This window comes from Electrophorus electricus, chromosome 14 (genome assembly GCF_041902795.1).
Source record: "Electrophorus electricus isolate QZ-2024a chromosome 14, ASM4190279v1, whole genome shotgun sequence".
Classification (NCBI taxonomy): domain Eukaryota; kingdom Metazoa; phylum Chordata; class Actinopteri; order Gymnotiformes; family Gymnotidae; genus Electrophorus; species Electrophorus electricus.
In genome coordinates, this window is record NC_137510.1 from 6,727,511 (window position 1) to 6,746,167 (window position 18,657).

Below are 18,657 nucleotides of genomic sequence, written 5' to 3' on the forward strand. Positions count from 1 at the left end.
TTTCTATTCAGATGAATAAAACTAAACAGTTCATTTTCCCCCCTCAATATTCAGAAATGAAATAGGGCATTTAATTTAATAAATTTTACATTTATGAGGGTCCTAAAAGAGAAAACTGGGGAACATTTACGGCAGTTGCTAGTCATGTGTAAATTCTATATTTCCAGAAGAGTAGCCATGTGAATTGAGCTATAGAGGCATAGAAAACAAAAGGCATCTATACAAAAACCTTTGACATCACTATAATTATATTTACAGCATTTACCTGATGCTTTTATCCAAATTATGATAATAATTATGACTGAGTACAACTTGAGCAATTGAGCGTTAAGGGCCTTGCTCAGGGGCCCAAAAGTGGCAACTTGGCAGTGGTGGAGCTTGAACCAGCAACCTTACAATTACAAGTCAAGTACCTTAACCACTGAGCTACTACTGCCCAAGCTATAATCCCAGCTAGGGTTTTGTTTTGAGAAAACTATAGCTTTAGGTTTAGATATTATTACTAATATCAACGATACCACCAAATTGGACTCTTGCAAAGGACAACAACAGGTTTGTAACCAAACAAACATGATTTCAAAAAATTGTGCAGGCTAAAAAACTGTTCCAGCCATTCAGGCTTTTATATGCAATTCTGCAAATGTGTTGACCAGGTTTACACAAACACTGTGCTCTCTATAGCAAAAAGAAGGATTCACCAAGCAGATGCCAATGTTCACGTGTGAGAATTTCTTCTCTAAACTCAAACTCTGTGAGGAATATTGTGGCAATATACTGACAATGTTTAGAAGAGAACTGAAAATCTGGTATATGATAATCTGCAATAGGAGTGGGACTCTGGGCATTAGTGCATGGCATAAAGTGAAACTGGGCCAAATTGGGGCTTGTAAGAAATCCACTCATGGCGAGCTGAAGGGAAAACTCCTCATCAGGAAGCTCCAAAGTCATAAACAGCGGACTAAAAGAGTGAGTGTTTCCCTCAGGAATGCAAAACTGTTTGACTGCCAGCAGCAACTGTTGTTCACAAAAACGAAACTACTGAGAAGACGAAAGAGAACTGTAATGATAATGAAGTGAGGAAAATTCTGAAGAAATAACCCTGAATTGCACTACATTGGAAGCAACATTAAATTTATAAAAACTTTTTTTTCAAGAAATGACAATAGCATGTTAATTGACATAAAACAAAACAGGATCAACTAAAAGCTGCTTAAAATTGATTAACAGATATCCGATTTACTTCATCAAAATATCCTCCTTTAGCTGTACTGATATCCTTTGACATCCTTTGATGCAGGTTTAATGCTGATTTCACAACTGGAGGCTAAACTTGGGTACCCCCTGCTGGTCTTTCTTGTCTAAAGCACTCAGACAAAAAAATATGCTATAACTATTAACCTATTACATAGTCTGAAAAATACTAATTTGCTTTCATACTTCTGGCCTGTCTCTGCAATAAATCTATGGCGCACTTAACTGAAAATCATTTGAGGCACCACAGTGTGTGTGTTCTTTCACAAACGAACTTTGCTAGCAGACATCTCCTATATTTAAACCTGTCGACCTTCTATGTTCTCTCTGGAAAACCAACACAGCCCTTAATAATTACACACAACAAAGACATATGAGCAACACAGTGTGCCGCTTGGCAGGTGGTCTGGTTGCATGCCTGACCCATGCCATTCCCACCCTGCTTGCTTACCCTCCGGAGACTCTTCTTGGACATATGTTCCTGTCAGGTACCGGTGCACCAAGGCCGACTTTCCACTGGACAGGTTACCCACAATGCCCTACAAAGGAATGCAGGAATGACAGTCAGTTCACGCAGCTGTGAAATGGCACAGAAGAAAAGCAGTACATTCAAATGAGAGAATAACTTTAGGGTTTCATCATTTCAACTTGTTGGTTTTCTGGTATTTGCTTTTTTATGAACAGCAGATAATGCAAACAGATAAGAAGAGTGGTGAGAGTCTGGCTAACTCATATTTAGTTACTATGTGCTAGGAGTTAATAGGACATGCATGCGATGCAGTGTTGAGAGCGTTTGTCTTTCTGCTGGGACAAACAGCATCCTCGTCCTCGTCATCCCTCCCAACTCTGCAGAGAACTGTGCCTCACTACAGGGAGCCTTCAGCTCAAAACAGGCAGAAAAACAGTTTCATTTAGTGTTTGCCACTAAAAGTAAATTGTTTCCTCAAGTGACAAGAGGGAACAAATCCCATGCACACATATATGCACATACTTGTACAAACATATACACACATATACCCACACAAACACGCACAGGCCCGCACGCACAGGCACACGCGCACTTATTCATCTCTTAATACAGACATTGGTACAAAGTTCAGGGGGACGGGGTGACTCCTAACTCACAGTTACTGCATTATGTAGTTTTCACACAGAAATTTTCCACTGGTCCAAACTCTTTCTGTTTTATGAGAATGTATTCCCATAGGTTACATAATCAAAATACGCCTGCTTATCTGGTCAAAGACTATGCAGGAATTACAAATCAGAAAGAAAAAAAAACTGAAAAAAGATTTTGCTTGATTTTGTGTGATGCAAGTAATTTGAGAGTTATATTCTATTATTTTGTGTTTATTTAGGTTATAAGTGTAATGAAGGACCTCTGTCTGAAACATCCTATTTCTCTGGAAACCTTGTGTACTTCACTGTAATATATACAGAAGAGAGGTCTTTCATCAGCTGCACAAGCAAAGTGAAATCTTATATTTGATATTTCACAGAGGGAATATATATATATATATATATATATATATATATATATATATATATATATATATAAATATAAATATAAATATAAATATAAATAACACACACACACACGCATGCATACATACATACATACATACATACATACACGCGCACACACACAATCCAAAAAAGATTCCAGGTGAGTAATGCAGTGTACTGTAGAGATATTCAAAATTGTAGCAAAGTACAGAGTTTCCAGAAAACAGAACATTGTTTCTCTGTATACATCACAAATTTGAATATCTCTACATCTCTTACTTCAGTACACTCACACACGCATACACCCTCTATATATTATCTCTATTAAATCGGTCTTAAATTAAGTCTGAATTCTGATGTATATTCGGATATTATGATAAACACTTTTTACTAGGTGCTAAAAAACATTCATCTATTTGTCCTACATCAGGGTGTAACTAAAATGAGTACCTTACTGTTCCTAGGCATATTCCCTGCTGACATTTCCTCTTCCTAAAATGTTTGGATATTTGGACACTTCATAATGATGTGATGGTGGTAAGCATTCTCATTACCTTTGCTACATTTGAGTAATGTTAAATGTCAGTTAGAATCAATGTCTCAAAAATATATTTGAGTTACTAGTAAGCAAATTATACAATTTGCAGCAAGCTAATGTGTTCTGTCCCCAGACTGTTATCGGTCTGTAACTGGGTGGCTAGCTAGCAAGCTAGATTCAATCTTTAATGTTGAATTAACGTACAAAGCATTAGTTTATAACATTAGTTTAACTTTATAAAGACAACATGGTTTTATTGAAAAGGAACTGCCCAAAAACACTCTCACTAATGTACAACTTTTGTGACCTTTTTTTTTTAAATCCATCATCTGTCTATTCATCTACCCTTAACTCAAGGTAGCCCATAGGTTAAGTACCACTGCAGTAGGCTAGTGGAAATGGCTTGGTGTATAGTACCTGTAGCATCCCAACTTTGGTCCCCCCACTTCTCAGACCAAATTTTCACCTCTGAATATAAACTTACAACTCATTCAGCAGTTTGTAATTTAAATCTTAAAAAATCTTAACTATGGACTTGCTGATTTACGAATGGTCAACTTACAGAGGATAAGAACATTTCTCACTTCTCACCACTGAGCATCCTTTGCTTGCCCCCTACTAGTAATGGTCTCCACTCTTCTGAGAAGACTTTACCTCTTGGAACATTGCTGTGAGGACTGTTGCACTTAGCCACGAGAGTTTTAGTGAGGTCAGGCATTCAAGATGGATGATTAGACTTCTGCACTTTTTTACGTACTGTACTTTAAGTTCTATACAGTGTCAGGCCGTGTAATCTGGCAAGTCAGTTTTATTTGGTCTTTAGCTAGCTAAAACAATGCTAAGGACAAAAAGACAATGATGTTAAAATTTACATCTCATAATAGTATACAAACATGGAAACAAAAGAAAGCATTGTATTAAAAAAAAACAAAAAAAAAAACACAAATCATTGTATAGTCTATATCTCACAGTTAAGTTTCCATGGAGACAGTGTCTAATGTCTGTTTCCCAGCTTTCATCCCATAGGCCTCCTGACCTGCACATGTCAGGGCTTTAGCTGCCTTCACACAATCCCAGCGAAAGACCTCGCACACCCTCTACTGAGCTGAAGGGTCATGCGTGTTTGGAGCAGGAAAACAAAAAATAAAATATGCAGAGCAGGGCGCTTCAGGATCAGAGCTGGGAAACTCTATAAATGATGGTTTCCCTGTTGACAAAGTTTATCAATCACCCTTACACTCTACCACCTCTTGTTTTATACCAAAATAAATCACAAATGGAATGATCCCTATTTGTGAAATTTTAGTTCATGTGATTAATATCAGCATGGTTTGTATTAATTTTCTATTTATTTTTAACAACATAGTCCTCTGATCTTGAAGTTAAAACTAATGCTTTATCCTTTAAGATAAATCTGGGCCAATATCTTTTCTCTTCAGTATTCAGTCAGGGGCTCCAACACGGCTGAATTTCCCATTTTCAAGTGAGTCAGATAATCAGCTCAATATCAATGCGATCATGAGTCAAATAACACATTAAAAGAAAAAAATCCAGAGGAGCAGTCAACCTCTGGGACAGGGGTTTGATGCGCCTGTGTTATATGCTCTGATTAATATGCATTAATATGCATTTATCGAGTGCAATCTACCCATAGTTACCCATAGTTAAAACAAAGCAAAACAAAATAAAACACAAAAGAAATTCAGCTCTAAATCACTGTTTATGTTACTGTTTATGCTATTGTTGGCTGCTCTGGGTATTCACAAATTGTTGTGTGAATTTTTCAAGGGCATTGTGGGCAACTAAAAGAGGGCCTGCTGTGGTTCGAAAAATTCATTTCCATGGCTGCGTCTCCGACACCCCTAAATCCCTGACTGCAGCTTTGAAGCGACGTGCCCAATCCCTGCCTTCCCAGGCCTGTGCTGTGTTCCCAGAGGACGGGGAGGAAGACAGGTTTAGGCAGAACAAAGGAGTCGGCAGCACAAATCCTGTCTCTGCCGACTCTTCGGGTCGCAAGTCGGTGATTACGCTGCGTTAATTACGGGATGCAAACGCTGCACGGTCTTAAAAAGGCTTTATCAGGAGCCATCCTTCCCAATGATCACACCACTTATGCAATCTTGATTATGCCAGCCACCACTTGAGGTTTCATATACAAATGAGCCTTCAATATTTCCTTCAACCATGACTGATTTACTGGTTATGTTTTACTGGTATATGGAGTATTTTTACAAAATTTCTTTATGAAAACCATATATTCAGCATCTTATCAACATTCCAGTTGTAAAGCATTAGGTGGTACACTAAATACCACATAAAATAATGTATAGATTATGTGGATGTACAGATCAGATGAGAAACACCATTACGTTTGTCAACAGCATATAACTACTATTTGAGCTTGCATTGCAATGACAGTTTATGGTTAAAGAAATTCCAAAGCGCTCCAATGATTGCGATGTAACCTGAAAGCAATCAGTCAGTGGCACATTGACTGTCTCCACAGCCATGCTGGGAATGCGCTACCAGGCCCATACTCTGTGCCGCTGAACACTCAGCTGTGTTTTATGTGTGATGTTTGTACTGAACACAGCAACAGCTACTTCTGCTAAATGTTGCAGAACTTTTTAACCATGTCAATTCCTAACCATGCGTGGCGCTTGGAAGAATTCCTAACCGTGTGTGGCACGGTTCTTAGCCATTTACTTGAGTGAAAACTTAGTCATGCACTCTGCCTGAGTGAATTCCTAACAATGTGCTCTGCATAGGTTCTGAAAGATGTTTTGCTGAGCTGCGATAGCACGACCTCTTCGCAAGTTTAAAAAGGTAAAGTCTGATTAAGAATTTCACAAACCCATTTGGCAATGGTACTCTGAGCATATAGATTAATGTATTTTAAATATTATAAACAGAAATTCTTGAGGACAAACTTACCACTTTGAGCTCTGGCACTGACCTACTCAATGTCCACTCCTGACTGTTGACAAAGGAATCTGCAAAACAGGAGACAATGGATGATAAGAATGATAAACCATGTTGGTAGGTTTTGCTAAGGAAAGACTGGGACCCAACTAGAGAAAATCTGACATTCTTAAAATTACATTTCATATTCCAGGTATCCCAAAAGGAAGAAGAAAGACAAGCAACTCAATTTAAGATCATTCTAATGCTGGATTTCAACACATCTTAGGCCATGATCTTGCTAAAATATCATTCAGTGAATAGAAAATTAAGTCAAAGTCAATTTTATCATTCCTTCTCACCTAAGACAAGTGGACAAAATAAACAAAAGTTCATCAGGACACGGTGCTACATTTGACATGAGAAAGCAGCAGACAACAGTGCAAACAGACAATAAAACAATGGCAGGGTAACACTTAAAGGAATGCTGTTCCTTTAAGGGAGTTCTGTTAAATGTAACCAATCAGCCAAGACATACTTTGTGTTCTTTAACAACACACTGGAGTTACAGCGTAAAAATGTATTGGGAGGAGGTCTCACTCACAACCTGTTCAAAAGTACATTCCCAAAACTTCACCAAAACTAGACCAAAAACCAGTCCCTACAAAAAAGGAACACCTAAACTTAACCAGACAAATCATGAAGCTCTCACCCTCTCCACACAAAGGCACAAAGCTGCAGATAGATAGCTACCTGTGCCTCTGTAAACTGATCCCAGAGCAGTGTTTTTTTTTTCTCCAATGGGATGAAAAGTCTACAGATAGTATCTTTTCCCTGGTGGGGTATTCAGACAGTGTGTCTCCATGGAGCAGGTGGGAAAGACATGCAGCCCACACACAGCTACCAGGAACATTTCCAAAATGTAGCAGCGTCAGTGCGAACTTTTACTGAACAAGCCGTGGCGTTCAGGAGCCATTTTGAGTACTGCGGCCCACACAGAATTTTAAGGTGCTCATGTTAATTGCTATTGTTTTGTTATTCAAGATTTTTGCTGTCAAATCATGGATTACACCAAATTAATTTTCATAATCTTCCTCTAGTGACAACCCTCCATGACAATCTCTGTTGTGATATCTTAACAAGTCAATTGGGAAGAGCAATTTCATGCCAAATGAACTGTACCACAGGAAAAACAATAAATCAGAAATTTCCAGCCACACAAATTCTTACACTGTAGTTCGAACACCACGCCCCAAGATAAAACCCTGAAAATTCAGACCCTTGATGCACCAGATTGTCGAGAGGCGAGCCCAAAGATCCAGATCATCAGGGGTGTGATATGAGGTGAGGTGAGACATGACAACAGAACTAATCATCTACCTGCCGTTGCAGAACTCTTGAGCAAGACACTTTTTTCACGTCTATTTTAAGAGTTATTTCTACTTTTCCTCTAAAATGACAAGCCTTTTGTATTTTCCATTTACCATAAACACCGTCAATCCAAAATGATAGAGGCTTGAACTCCAAAATACAGAATAAACAAAAAACATTATTTTAGGGCCGGTCCTCAACATCTCTGGACTGTTGATTACCATTTTTTCTTTTTAAACTCTGGCACTACTGCACTACTGGTTTGCTGGTATACTGTGTTCAATTTATAGACAAACCTCAGAAAAATCATGTTTTATGAAATGTATGCAAGTATCTTGATTTTAGATTTCTGCCACATTAGCCATCCCTAGGACAACATAGTTCTTCAGAAGCTCCTAGATGTAGCATTAAATATTTATCTAACCATAGAAAAATGATAACGTCTCTAACAGTGACAGTGGAAGCTTATTCTGACCAGTTAATGCATATCTAAACTCGATAATGCTAAATAATGCTAACTTTCCACATGGTTTAACAGTGTGAGCTCTGTGATTATACCAGCAACCTTGGTCTGAATCTGTATACGAATACATCTTTATAACAAAACAAAATAAAAATAATACAAGGTGTGTTTGGGGTTTGGTTTTGGGACCAAAGAATTATGTAACAGTTTTAACCCGAGTTAAAATGTAATGATGAAGTGAATTTTTAGTCCAAAGTTGAATCCAATTCAAGGTGTTTAATGAAAACATAATGGAAAAACCAAACAGTTATTTAATGTGGACTGAAGGAGGGAAGAACAGCATGTAAAGCACCATCTTTGTTCTGCAATTACATCACTATTGAGGTTTAAACAATGAGCCTGCACTGAATCACTGAAGTGCCAAAGTTTCCGAAACATGCCCTGAAAACACAGAGACGTACTCATTACTACACATTCTTTTATATCATTTTTGACGTGCAAACCAAGAGACAACAGCTCACGAATGGAGCCTTGCTGTGTGCAACCAGATCCAGCCAGTCAAGCAAGATCCATCCATCCATCGTGTTCACAAACGTGGTCCAGTTTCTCCACAAACCATTAAGCATTATGATTCTTGGCAAAATATGTGACAGGAAGCAGACAGCCCAAAATGAACTTCATATGGCACACAGCCAAGCCGAACACCATCTCGAAGAGCCAGGAAAGCAGAGTGGAAAACACCTGGTTGGCACTGCCAATGTGCGCAGAACACATGAGCCCCTGTGTCAAGTACAGCACAGGTGGTATTGTGATTTTCCATGTTAAGTAGTTTGTGCCAGTTTTCACTTAACTGGTCTTGTCCAATTTAATCAAAAATGATTATTCTAAGCCATCAGCCTCCCTTTTTCTGAATCAAAAGAAAGAAAAAAAAACATGTATGGGGAAAAGAAGAAAAGAGTGAGTGACTGTGAGAGAATGCAAGCGCGAGAGAGAGAAAAGGAGAGAACATGAGTAAGAGACAGCGTGAGTGAGTGAGACAGACAGCAAGAGAGAACTCTCAAGAGATTGTACCTTTACATTTGGCTAAACAAGTTCTGCCAGGCATTCAGGCAATCCAAAATGAGGTGCATGTTCCAGCACCTTAGGGAACTGTAATTCCTACCACTGAATGAAACATTCACTTCACTTAGCTGTGTTTAATAAATGTTAACTATCAAAGTCTGCAGGACAAAGCTAAAACTGACAGAAAACAGTTTGACAGAAAATGCAGATATGAGAAAACCCTTAATTTGGAATCATCTGCAATGAATGGCTTCATAATAGCAAATAAGCAATGATATTTCATAAACAACATGCACAGCATTTTACAGCATAATCTTTATTAAGATCACCACTTTTTTAGCCAATGCAGGAATACTGATCATTCCAAAGAGTTCACAAACTTTGTTCTCACAACTGTATTAGTCCTCCATGACATGCTAGTCATCTACAGCAATGACACAACTCTCTCTTGGAGCCGAACAGCGTGATCTCAGAGACGTCTTTCCTCTCTTTCCACTCGCCCCTCATCAATGTGACGGTGGTAAGCACGGCACTGGAGGTGGCGTAGCGTCATTGGTCGAGAGGGAGTTCAGAGGGAGGGTGATTGTTAGAGGGAGGATGTGCATCAAAGTGCTCCTACTCCTGGTGGTGCCTACCTCTCCAGAGCTGAGTCAAAGCAAAAACTCAGGAGGCCACCAACAGATAACAAGAATAGCATTATATAACCAAATTAAAGCCACCGTTTCAAACAATTCGCAGCTTTAGAAATGACAATTTAGCCTTGGAACGGGCCTAACCAACCAACAAACAGGTCAGAACAGTCCAGACCTCGGGTACTTTTTTTTTTTTTGATGTTGATCATTCAAAGCTTTGCACACCCTGGACTAAGGTTTGAAACAACAAGTATGAGTCAGTATTTGCATGCTCACTTGGGTAGTTTCAGATACTGCTGAACTGGTATGAACTGAGTGCCCTGGGAATTTGAAAAAACAAACAAGAAAAAACAAATCTCTCTCAGATTTTTGCAGACTGTACAGTTTCTACTACTGACATTATAAAGTCCACAACCGCATTTTCTTGGATGTGGACTGAGTGATATCCTACAGAAAAGCATAATGCTCTTTTTCCTCACAAAGGATATGTGACTATGGACGAATGGGCCTATACAAAAACATTAAACAGACAGACGCTCTGTACCCCTCTTTGCTGCCTATAATTCCAGCCCCCACCAGCACTGTGCAGCTAAAGACACACCATGAAAGTGGAAGGAAGCTTTAACTGCAAGTCATTTTTCTCTGTGGCAGGTAAGGGCAGGTAAGCCCCCCACCTTCCTGTCAGGCTCTGTTTTTAGTCACACAGGAGCACAAGCACCAGAGGCTCCTCCAAATCCGTAAACAGCCTGCCCATCAAAGAGCAGCGGCAGGTCGGGACAGGCCCGCTGAAGGACTGGCCCTGAGCCGCACACACCTCAGCTCAGAACTCAGAGCCCACAGCGCTACAGGCGTGCCGAGATTCCACTGATCGCTGTGCCCCCGCACACTGAAGTAGCCAAGTCAGGCCAAGCCTCCAGCCAAGGGAGTCTCTATAGAAACAGGCGACAAAATAAAAGCCTCTGGCCCGGGGAGTCTCCATAGAGACAGGCCACAAAATAAAAAGCACAAAGGAGGTGCATTTAGGCCAAAGTGCGAAGTGACCGTTTCAGCGGTGAGCACTGGCGTGGCATTGGACATCGGCAAAGACTGTGTCAATAGGCGGTTCTGAAGGCGTTTTGTGCAAAAGGGCAATGGAGAGGTGTTAGAAGTGCCTCTGGTTACACAAGTCTCAAACATGCTCTCATTAGCCTTGTACATATAAGAGTCATGTTCTTATCAATATACAGTTGAGCACCATGGTACTGATTCAACAAGTCTTTGTTTCAGGAAAATGAGAAAAAGCCATGAGAGAGAAGGGTGGAGAGAAAGAGAGAGAGAGAAAGAGAGAGAGAGAGAGAGAGAGAGAGAGAGAGAGAGAGAGAGACTTTTTTGGGAGAGACTGTGTGTGTGCACGCGTGATTACACCACTAACGTTTACTAACGTTTAATACACCACACAGTATCGACTAATATTTATTACATCACACTCTGTCTACTTACGTTTATTGCAACACACCCTCTTTACACAGCCAGGCTACCATTTAATAAACCACACACTCTCTACACATCCAGGCTAATGTTTAATAAGCCTCACACTCTAACATTTAAGTCCAGTGCCTGGACTGTGCTTGTTTTTTTTTTTTACCATAGTTCACAAGTGATGCAGGAGCCCCAGCCTCAGACTGGAGCTTTGCCAACAGCCTCCCCTCATTCAAGCCAGCACTCTTAACTTGATGGTGAACCTCAGAGCAGGAACATAAATACCTGCTCATCTTTGCATTCCGACTTCCATCGAGCACTTCCATGTTCTGTAACTAAACAGAACATAGAATACTCTACAAAATGCAAAGCATTTCTTTAAATAATTATATAAATAAATCTGTCAGAAGCCTTGGATTACCCAACATGCTTAGTAACACTGTGATCATTCTGTCTTTTTTAAAACAAGTCAAAAAGTTGACAAGATGAAAAAGCCTTTCATCCACATTTAATCTCCAGAGTCCCTAAAGCCAAATAATCCTTGCATACAAAAATGTAAGCATATACTCAAAACAAAAAACCTTTTTTTATTTTGTTTTCCTGAGGCTTACTATGACTATATTCCTAAGGCTTAATTCAAATTAAAATGTTTTGCTGGGGCTTTTAGTATAGTTTAAAGCTAAAATTCAGGGAAATGTGAAATGTCAAATTTATACAAAAATTATATTTAAAAATGCGTTTGTGCTATTCATACTTATATTTTTCATATTTTTAAAACTGCTACTAAAAAGACCTTGTAAAATAATTTTGGGGAGTTAGGATGTTGATCTATGATCAGCCTTCTCATTATCGCATGATATTCAGTGGGTTTAGAAAGGCAGAAACTGATCGAAGATCAACAACGCTTCTCAGAAGTTTAATATATCTGACTGCAAGCAAAATGACCAAAACATTTTTTACAGCCTCTCTCTTATTTACTCATTCCTTCACCCTTTTATCCTCACATACAATCACTCTGACTAACCGTCACTGAACTTTGTATGAATTCCTTAAATCAATGAAGAATATATTCATGATTCTTGAATTAATTAAAAGAATTTTAGCCTGAGAAAAATCTCGGAGTCCACAAACTAACTAAGCACACCCTTCACCAAATCTGCTTACAGTGAATAATGCATCTAACCTGTAGAAGGGTAATTTCTCTGGCCACAGCTAAGAAATATAGCTGCATTAATTTGTCTGGTTCCTTAACACCCATTCAGTTCTCTCAGGGTCTTCTGCATGAGAAGAACCTATCTGTGCTTAGGGGTGAGAGGGCTTCAGGGCTTTTGGGAATGAGACTCATGAATTTCACAAGGCTTACCTTGACCTTTGCTGAAGTCAATGCCAGTTAGTGTCTCCACGGCAACGGACTGCAGTTTTTTATTCCTGGTGGGGGGATCACTGCCAGGTGGTTGACACTCAGTGCAGGGCTCAGGTTTGCTGCCTGACGACAGACCTTTTCTCTTAAAGCGCCTAGTGATGAGCTGCCAAAGGTTAGGCTCCAAAGATGAAGCTGGCTTGGTAGCCTTGGTGAGCTTGGCTGGGGCCTCCAGAACTGAGGCCGTCTCCCTGGTTTGAAACTCAGTGTGCTGCCTGCTCCTCTGGTGCTCATTCCGCTCACAGGCAGGAGACAGTGTCCTGCCAGTTAGGTAAGAGAAAGGACGGGTAGACCGGGATATGTCTTCTACAATGCTTGTTGTCCGAGATCCTTCCTGTGCACTGCTTTGCTCAGGCTCATTCCGATTTCGCCGGATCCGGAGGCTCAGGCTCCGGCGTAGGGAAGTGAACCTGCTCGGTCTGTCTGGCTTGGTGCTGGAAGGCACAGCAGTGGCCAGTGCCTCCTTGTCCCGGGCCCGACGGCTGAAGAGCCTCCATCGAAAGCTGGAGCGTGTCAGGTTGGCCACATCACTTAAGGTGCTGTTCGCAAGCTCATCCTGGGAGCTGTGGATGTCTGTCAGCTCCAGAATGGTCATACTAACGGGCCGTGGTCTCTCCCCTGTGCGTGGGGTTCGGAATGCAGCGGACTCCTGCCTCGGACGTGAATGCAGCCTGAAAGCGGCAGGAGCGTCCAACCCGAGGCCGTCCACGGCCCGCAGCTCAGCCCTCTTGGCCCCACGATGCAGAATGAAGCCCGAACAACCTGCTGTACTGGTGTCGGCGTTTGTCACAAACAGACCACTGGATTGTGCGGCTGCCAACATGCATACACTACGAGGTCTGACCGAGTGTTCCTTGTGACACGTTGCTGTAATGTGCTGGTGGGTAGGCTCACGAGGGGAGCCATGCATGCTTACCGCCGTGCTGTTGGCACGGAAACGTGGCCCTGCAACAGATCTCTGCAGGACCACCATGTGGGGCTCCGCTGGGACCTCTCCAGACGTGACATGATGGTGTCCCTTTCGAGGACCACAGCCTCGCACTAGAGCAGGGCACAGCTCCTCTGTCAGCGGTGTCCTCTGATCTGCAGCGGAGTAGAAATCTGCCAGAGAGAATGTGAGCATAGAAGTGTCCCGGAGAAGTGCAGGAAACCGGTCGGTCTTCATTCCTGGCTCTTCAAGCCTCCTCCCTCTGCTCCCCAGTCTGCCTGTGCTGCTCAGGTAAGGCCACCTGCTGGGCGTCTCCTCTGTAGTCCTCCGCCTCGGGCTCTGACTCCATTCCTTCAAGTTTGCCTCCTCCTCTTGCTTCACTTCAGTGAGTCCCGCCTCTCGGGCTTGGCCTCTTCTCTTGCCCTGCCTTCTTCTCTGCCTCCCCAAATCCTTCTCTGGAAGGCCAAGACATGGTATATTGCTGCCCCAGCTTGAAGATGCCAAGCTGGGTCCTTGTTAATCACATCTGGAAGCCGTTTGCTCAGGACCAGCATGGTAACGCCTGCACACCTCTGCAAGCCCAGTCTTGCAAAAACTCTACCACTGTGTCTCGTTCTGATTTGCTCTATTTCCTGCTAACACAAAGCAGCTCATGGCTGCTTTCTAAGTCCTTCACCTTCAGGCCACATTCCAAGCACACAGACATAATCCCTCACTTTATGACACATGAGAAAGGAAGAGGGGGAGGCAAGATGGTACACGAAGCGGGCGGGGGGGTGTGGGGGTGTGGGGGTGATGTTAGTCCAGACAAGCTTCGGCACGACCTCTCTAACACCTCAAACAGCTCCTCAAGAGTTCGTCAAAAACAAGCCACTGATGTAAGCAAGAAAGGCAGACCCTTCACTTCAATTTTTACTCTACCGTGCCTGGTAGAGGGCTTAAGAATTTGGGGAAAGAAGGGGGAAAAACAAACAAACAAACAAAAGAAAAAAAAAATCACCTTGAGGAAACACAGACGTGAGCTCACGTCAGGCCCAAGTGCGGTGGAGCGACCCTGGAGCAGGCAGCAAACTACATTCCGCTGGCCACTAGAGCAGGCTCTTCCAGAGGACTCGTAAAGGAAGTCCCACACAAGGTTGATCAGTGGAGACAGGTCTGTTGACAAATGGCGAGATCTTGGGAAAACAATGACTGAAAGGTCACCTCCCTCCCCACGTTCCAACTCTCCATCGCCCCCATCTTCCTATCCCCCGCAGGACGCTCCCTTTCGCTCACAGAAACATGTTCTCTTCCTACTAAACTAGAAGGAAAAATACCAGACAAAACAGTGGTTCATTTCCAGGGCTTATAGAGAAGCAGAGATCGAAATGTCATGCCCCCCCCACCCCCCACCCCCACGGGAAGACCACCTGCGTGCAGTGCAGGTGGGCCAGATGAGCCACTGTGTTTTGCAATAAAGGAAGAGAAGAATCATTCACAGGGAAAATCAGAATGCATGGGGAGAGGAATGTCATGGTTTTCTAATGCAGAGAGAAGCTTTTTCTTGGCCATCCAATCACAATAATGCCCACCTCAATTCACAAATGTATTTGTCACATGTTTATCACAAATATATTTACTATAAGGCAATTATAAACCAACAAACATCTTTCAACACAATTTTTTAAAAAGTTGTTTTAAACAGTTGTAATCATTACCACTTGCACTTTTGATAAAAGCTATTCTGTAATTCAAAAGAAAGATATTGCAGAGTACCTTTTAAAATAACTAACTTTCACATTTATTGCAACATACTTAAATGTTTTGCAAAATCCTTAAAGGTAAATGTTTTTCCAAGGTATTTCATATTGACTGGATAGGATGGGAGCCAATTAAATCCAATCAGAATAACCTTGTCCCACAACACTGACAAAGCAGCTCAAAGCTAATACACATTTCAACATGGGCAATCAAGGGAGTCTACGACGCCATAGAGCAGAGCACCCTCGTGTGGTTTTTATGAGTATTATCCCTAATGCCTTCCAAAGCCCAGTCACTCAGTACCATTGTGTATCAGCCATTAACAACAGTTAACACTGTTAAGTCTGCAATCCTCTGCCAACAAGCCTCCTGAAACACACACTCTCCTTAACCCCACGAATCACTCAAGTTGCAAGACAGCCATTCTTTCATTGGTAAATGCCAAGCAGAAACCATCACAAGCTGGCATGGAGAAGTGAGCAGAGCGCTCTCTCTTTCCATCTCCCCCTACTTCCCAGCTCCTTCCCTCCCTCTCTCACTAGAACAGAGGAGGCCACAGAGCCACACAATCTGTGGCCTAATCCATTTTATTTTGTTATGACAGCATATCCACCATCTGACAAGCATGTCTTTAAGGGTTCAACAGAGGAGCCTGGATGTTGCTGGCCACCTACCCTTAGTTTGGCTTTTCCACCTTTTAAGAGTGCAAATTACAAATCTAAACCAAAATTCAGTGTTCAGATCCCTTCTTTAACCCTGCATTCCCGTCAAACAACATAAAATCCCTGTGAGGAGACATAAAGCAATCCTAATCTTGTCATATCAATCTCTTCCACCAGCTGGTTCTGTTTACCATCTTGGAGACCCACTTAATTCATACCATGTGCAAAGAATTGCGAAGAATCTGAAGTCTGAGATCTAGATCTAGTCTGCTGGATTCGCCCTGTTCCCACTGCACTCCAAAAACATCCCAATCTTCCACAAGCATACGAAAAAGTAGATTTTTGTTCCTCTCCAAACCCACTCAAACATCCATCTTCACTGAACATACTCAACCACCTTGCAAGTCTCTTACATAGACTCTGCTTGATTATCACCTGTCTGTGACATTAATACCAGTCATACCACGATGTTTGAGTCACAGTTCTTGGGACTGCTGAAGTAAGACAATGATGCAAGTTTGAAAGTGTGTCTACCCTTTTTACCTTCCTGCAGACACCCAAAGGGTCAGGTCGCAGTAAATAGTTAGGCTCGATGTTTTTCCACAATGACCCTTGCAAATGGCCATGCTATTTTGAACAGCTCCACGTTTTAATAGAAGCGGGCCTGTCGAAGGAAAATGCTAGTCAGTACTACTGTTCCTAAAAACCAAACCTGCAGAGATTGCTAAATGGCATAATGCTAAATGGAGTGATGCTTGCACGAGAGTGCAGTCATGCAGATCTTACCCTCCTACAATCTGAATAAATGATGGACTTGCACAAACAATCAAACTTGATTTATAATTTAAAATGGCACTTTGATCAGCATGAAAGCAAATGCGTCACACTGCTCCCATTCATTGTCATGGCATTGGCTATAAACCAATCCAAACGCAGTGATGCTGTTTCAGAGACGATCAAAAAGCATGGCATCATAGCTTCATTTAAATACATTATTTAAACAAAATCAATGAAACAAAAAAAATCCCAGCCTGGCTCCAGACACTGAACTAATATTTTAAAAGTTAAGAAATATTCTATACAAGTTTTCAGCACAGCCTTACATTTAAACATATCCAGTATTAGTCTTTCCTGATAGAGTTTGGAAAAAGTACCCTAAACCCAAGAGCAGCAGAAAAAGCAGAACAATAAAATCAAGATCACAAACATAAAAATCTCAGTGGCGCATAATGGCCCCCTACAGTAAAAATTTCCTCCTTCAGTTACATCTGATCAAGTCCAATGCTAGAGGAGCTTAATCAACACTGATGGCTCTTATGTGCACCTATTTCAGCTATTATGTGCATGAGTCACTAATGGACTGAGACATCTAGCATTAACTGAACCTGATTATAACAGCAACGCACTTGACGTAAAAGGAAGCACCTTACTGTATGAGCAAGTAAATCTAATTACATTTGAAACCCAGTACAAATAAAAAAAAAACTTGATTACTGTTGTCATGCACATCATGTAGCTTTCATGTTAGAACCTGATCAACCAATGTTATGTCATTACTTGCATCTACAAAACCAGGATTGGCCAGAACCTGAACTTCATCAGTAATCATATGGTCTTCCTCATCCCACACACCTTGGGGGATCTTAGGTCGGCGGCGGCAACCAAAACACTTCATTGCTGCTCAGTTCCAGCAGCACAGGGGTTTAGCCAAACGAACAGAACAGCACAGTAACTCTCGTCCAACTAAACACTTCCAAGCACCACCTCGGTTCAGCAGATGGTCCAAGAGAGCAATTCTTTTTGCTTTCTTGCTCATTTTTTACCTATTTAAACTTGGTTCCAACTCGCATCTGGCAGGTGAAGGACACAGTAATGGGTCTGCACTCATGAGATCAACAGTATGGGTTTCTCTACTTGTCAAACCTGCTTCAGAGGGAAGGAGAGGGAGGGAGGGAAGGTGTCTGGTGCATGAAGACATTTCCACTTCATCTAATCTCTCAGAAGCATAAAGGGGCCACGGCCTCACTGGTCTACCTAAAGTCAACCCCGGATTACGATAATCCTGAACCTACATGAAAAAGTGGCTAGCTCCTACTGTTATAGCTCTGGGATCACACACACACACACACACACACACACACACACACGCAGAGAGAGAGAGAGAGAGACAGAGAGAGAGCGTGAGTGACGCAGCTATTCAGAGGCTCCTGGAGCTGAGAGTGAGGAGAAACTGGTTCTGTACGTCTGAGTATGCGCACACTGCCCCCCCGCCCAATCGCAGCAACAGAAACCCTGCCAGCACTAGTACCACGCAATGCACCACCGCGATCAGCATATGGCCGCATTCACTCCACACACGCGAGCCCTTGGGGAGCCCAACGGAGGTGGAACTTTCCCTTCCTTCCTTCTAACCTTCTTCACTGTTCTTTAATTTCAGAAAACTACCTAGTGCAATAAGACATAATACTATTACAGACTACCATAGCTTTTGAATACAATAATTAAGAGACATGTAATCAAAGGCACAGATAGAGTTTTATATCCTAACTAGAAGATTGGACTTGCTTTCCCTTGCTGATTTTAACAATTACTGTTTCAGAAAAGCATTTAAAACTTAACAATATCTGTAATATGTCCAGTTCAGGTACATAGTTTTAAATTTATATGGAAGGATTCTCTCTTTCAATGTACAGAAATCGGGTTAAATTATTTAAATGTAAAGCCT

General features: G+C 41.7%; 1 protein-coding gene across 5 annotated transcripts in view; it reads right to left on the reverse strand.

Moving 5' to 3' along the window:
* Positions 1–18,657, reverse strand: part of agap3 (ArfGAP with GTPase domain, ankyrin repeat and PH domain 3) — a 117,171-nt gene that overhangs the window by 57,281 nt on the left and 41,233 nt on the right. For 3 of the 5 annotated variants that reach the window (XM_035530598.2, XM_081695739.1, XM_081695741.1), the window contains exons 2-3: positions 6,230–6,288; positions 1,703–1,790 (exon numbers count right to left, since the gene is read on the reverse strand). In XM_035530598.2, the coding sequence (XP_035386491.1) occupies positions 1,703–1,790; positions 6,230–6,288 (147 nt within the window). Of the gene's footprint in view, positions 1–1,702; positions 1,791–6,229; positions 6,289–12,545; positions 14,172–18,657 lie in introns of those variants that run through there. The other 2 variants (XM_027020292.3, XM_081695740.1) reach the window with 2 other exon arrangements.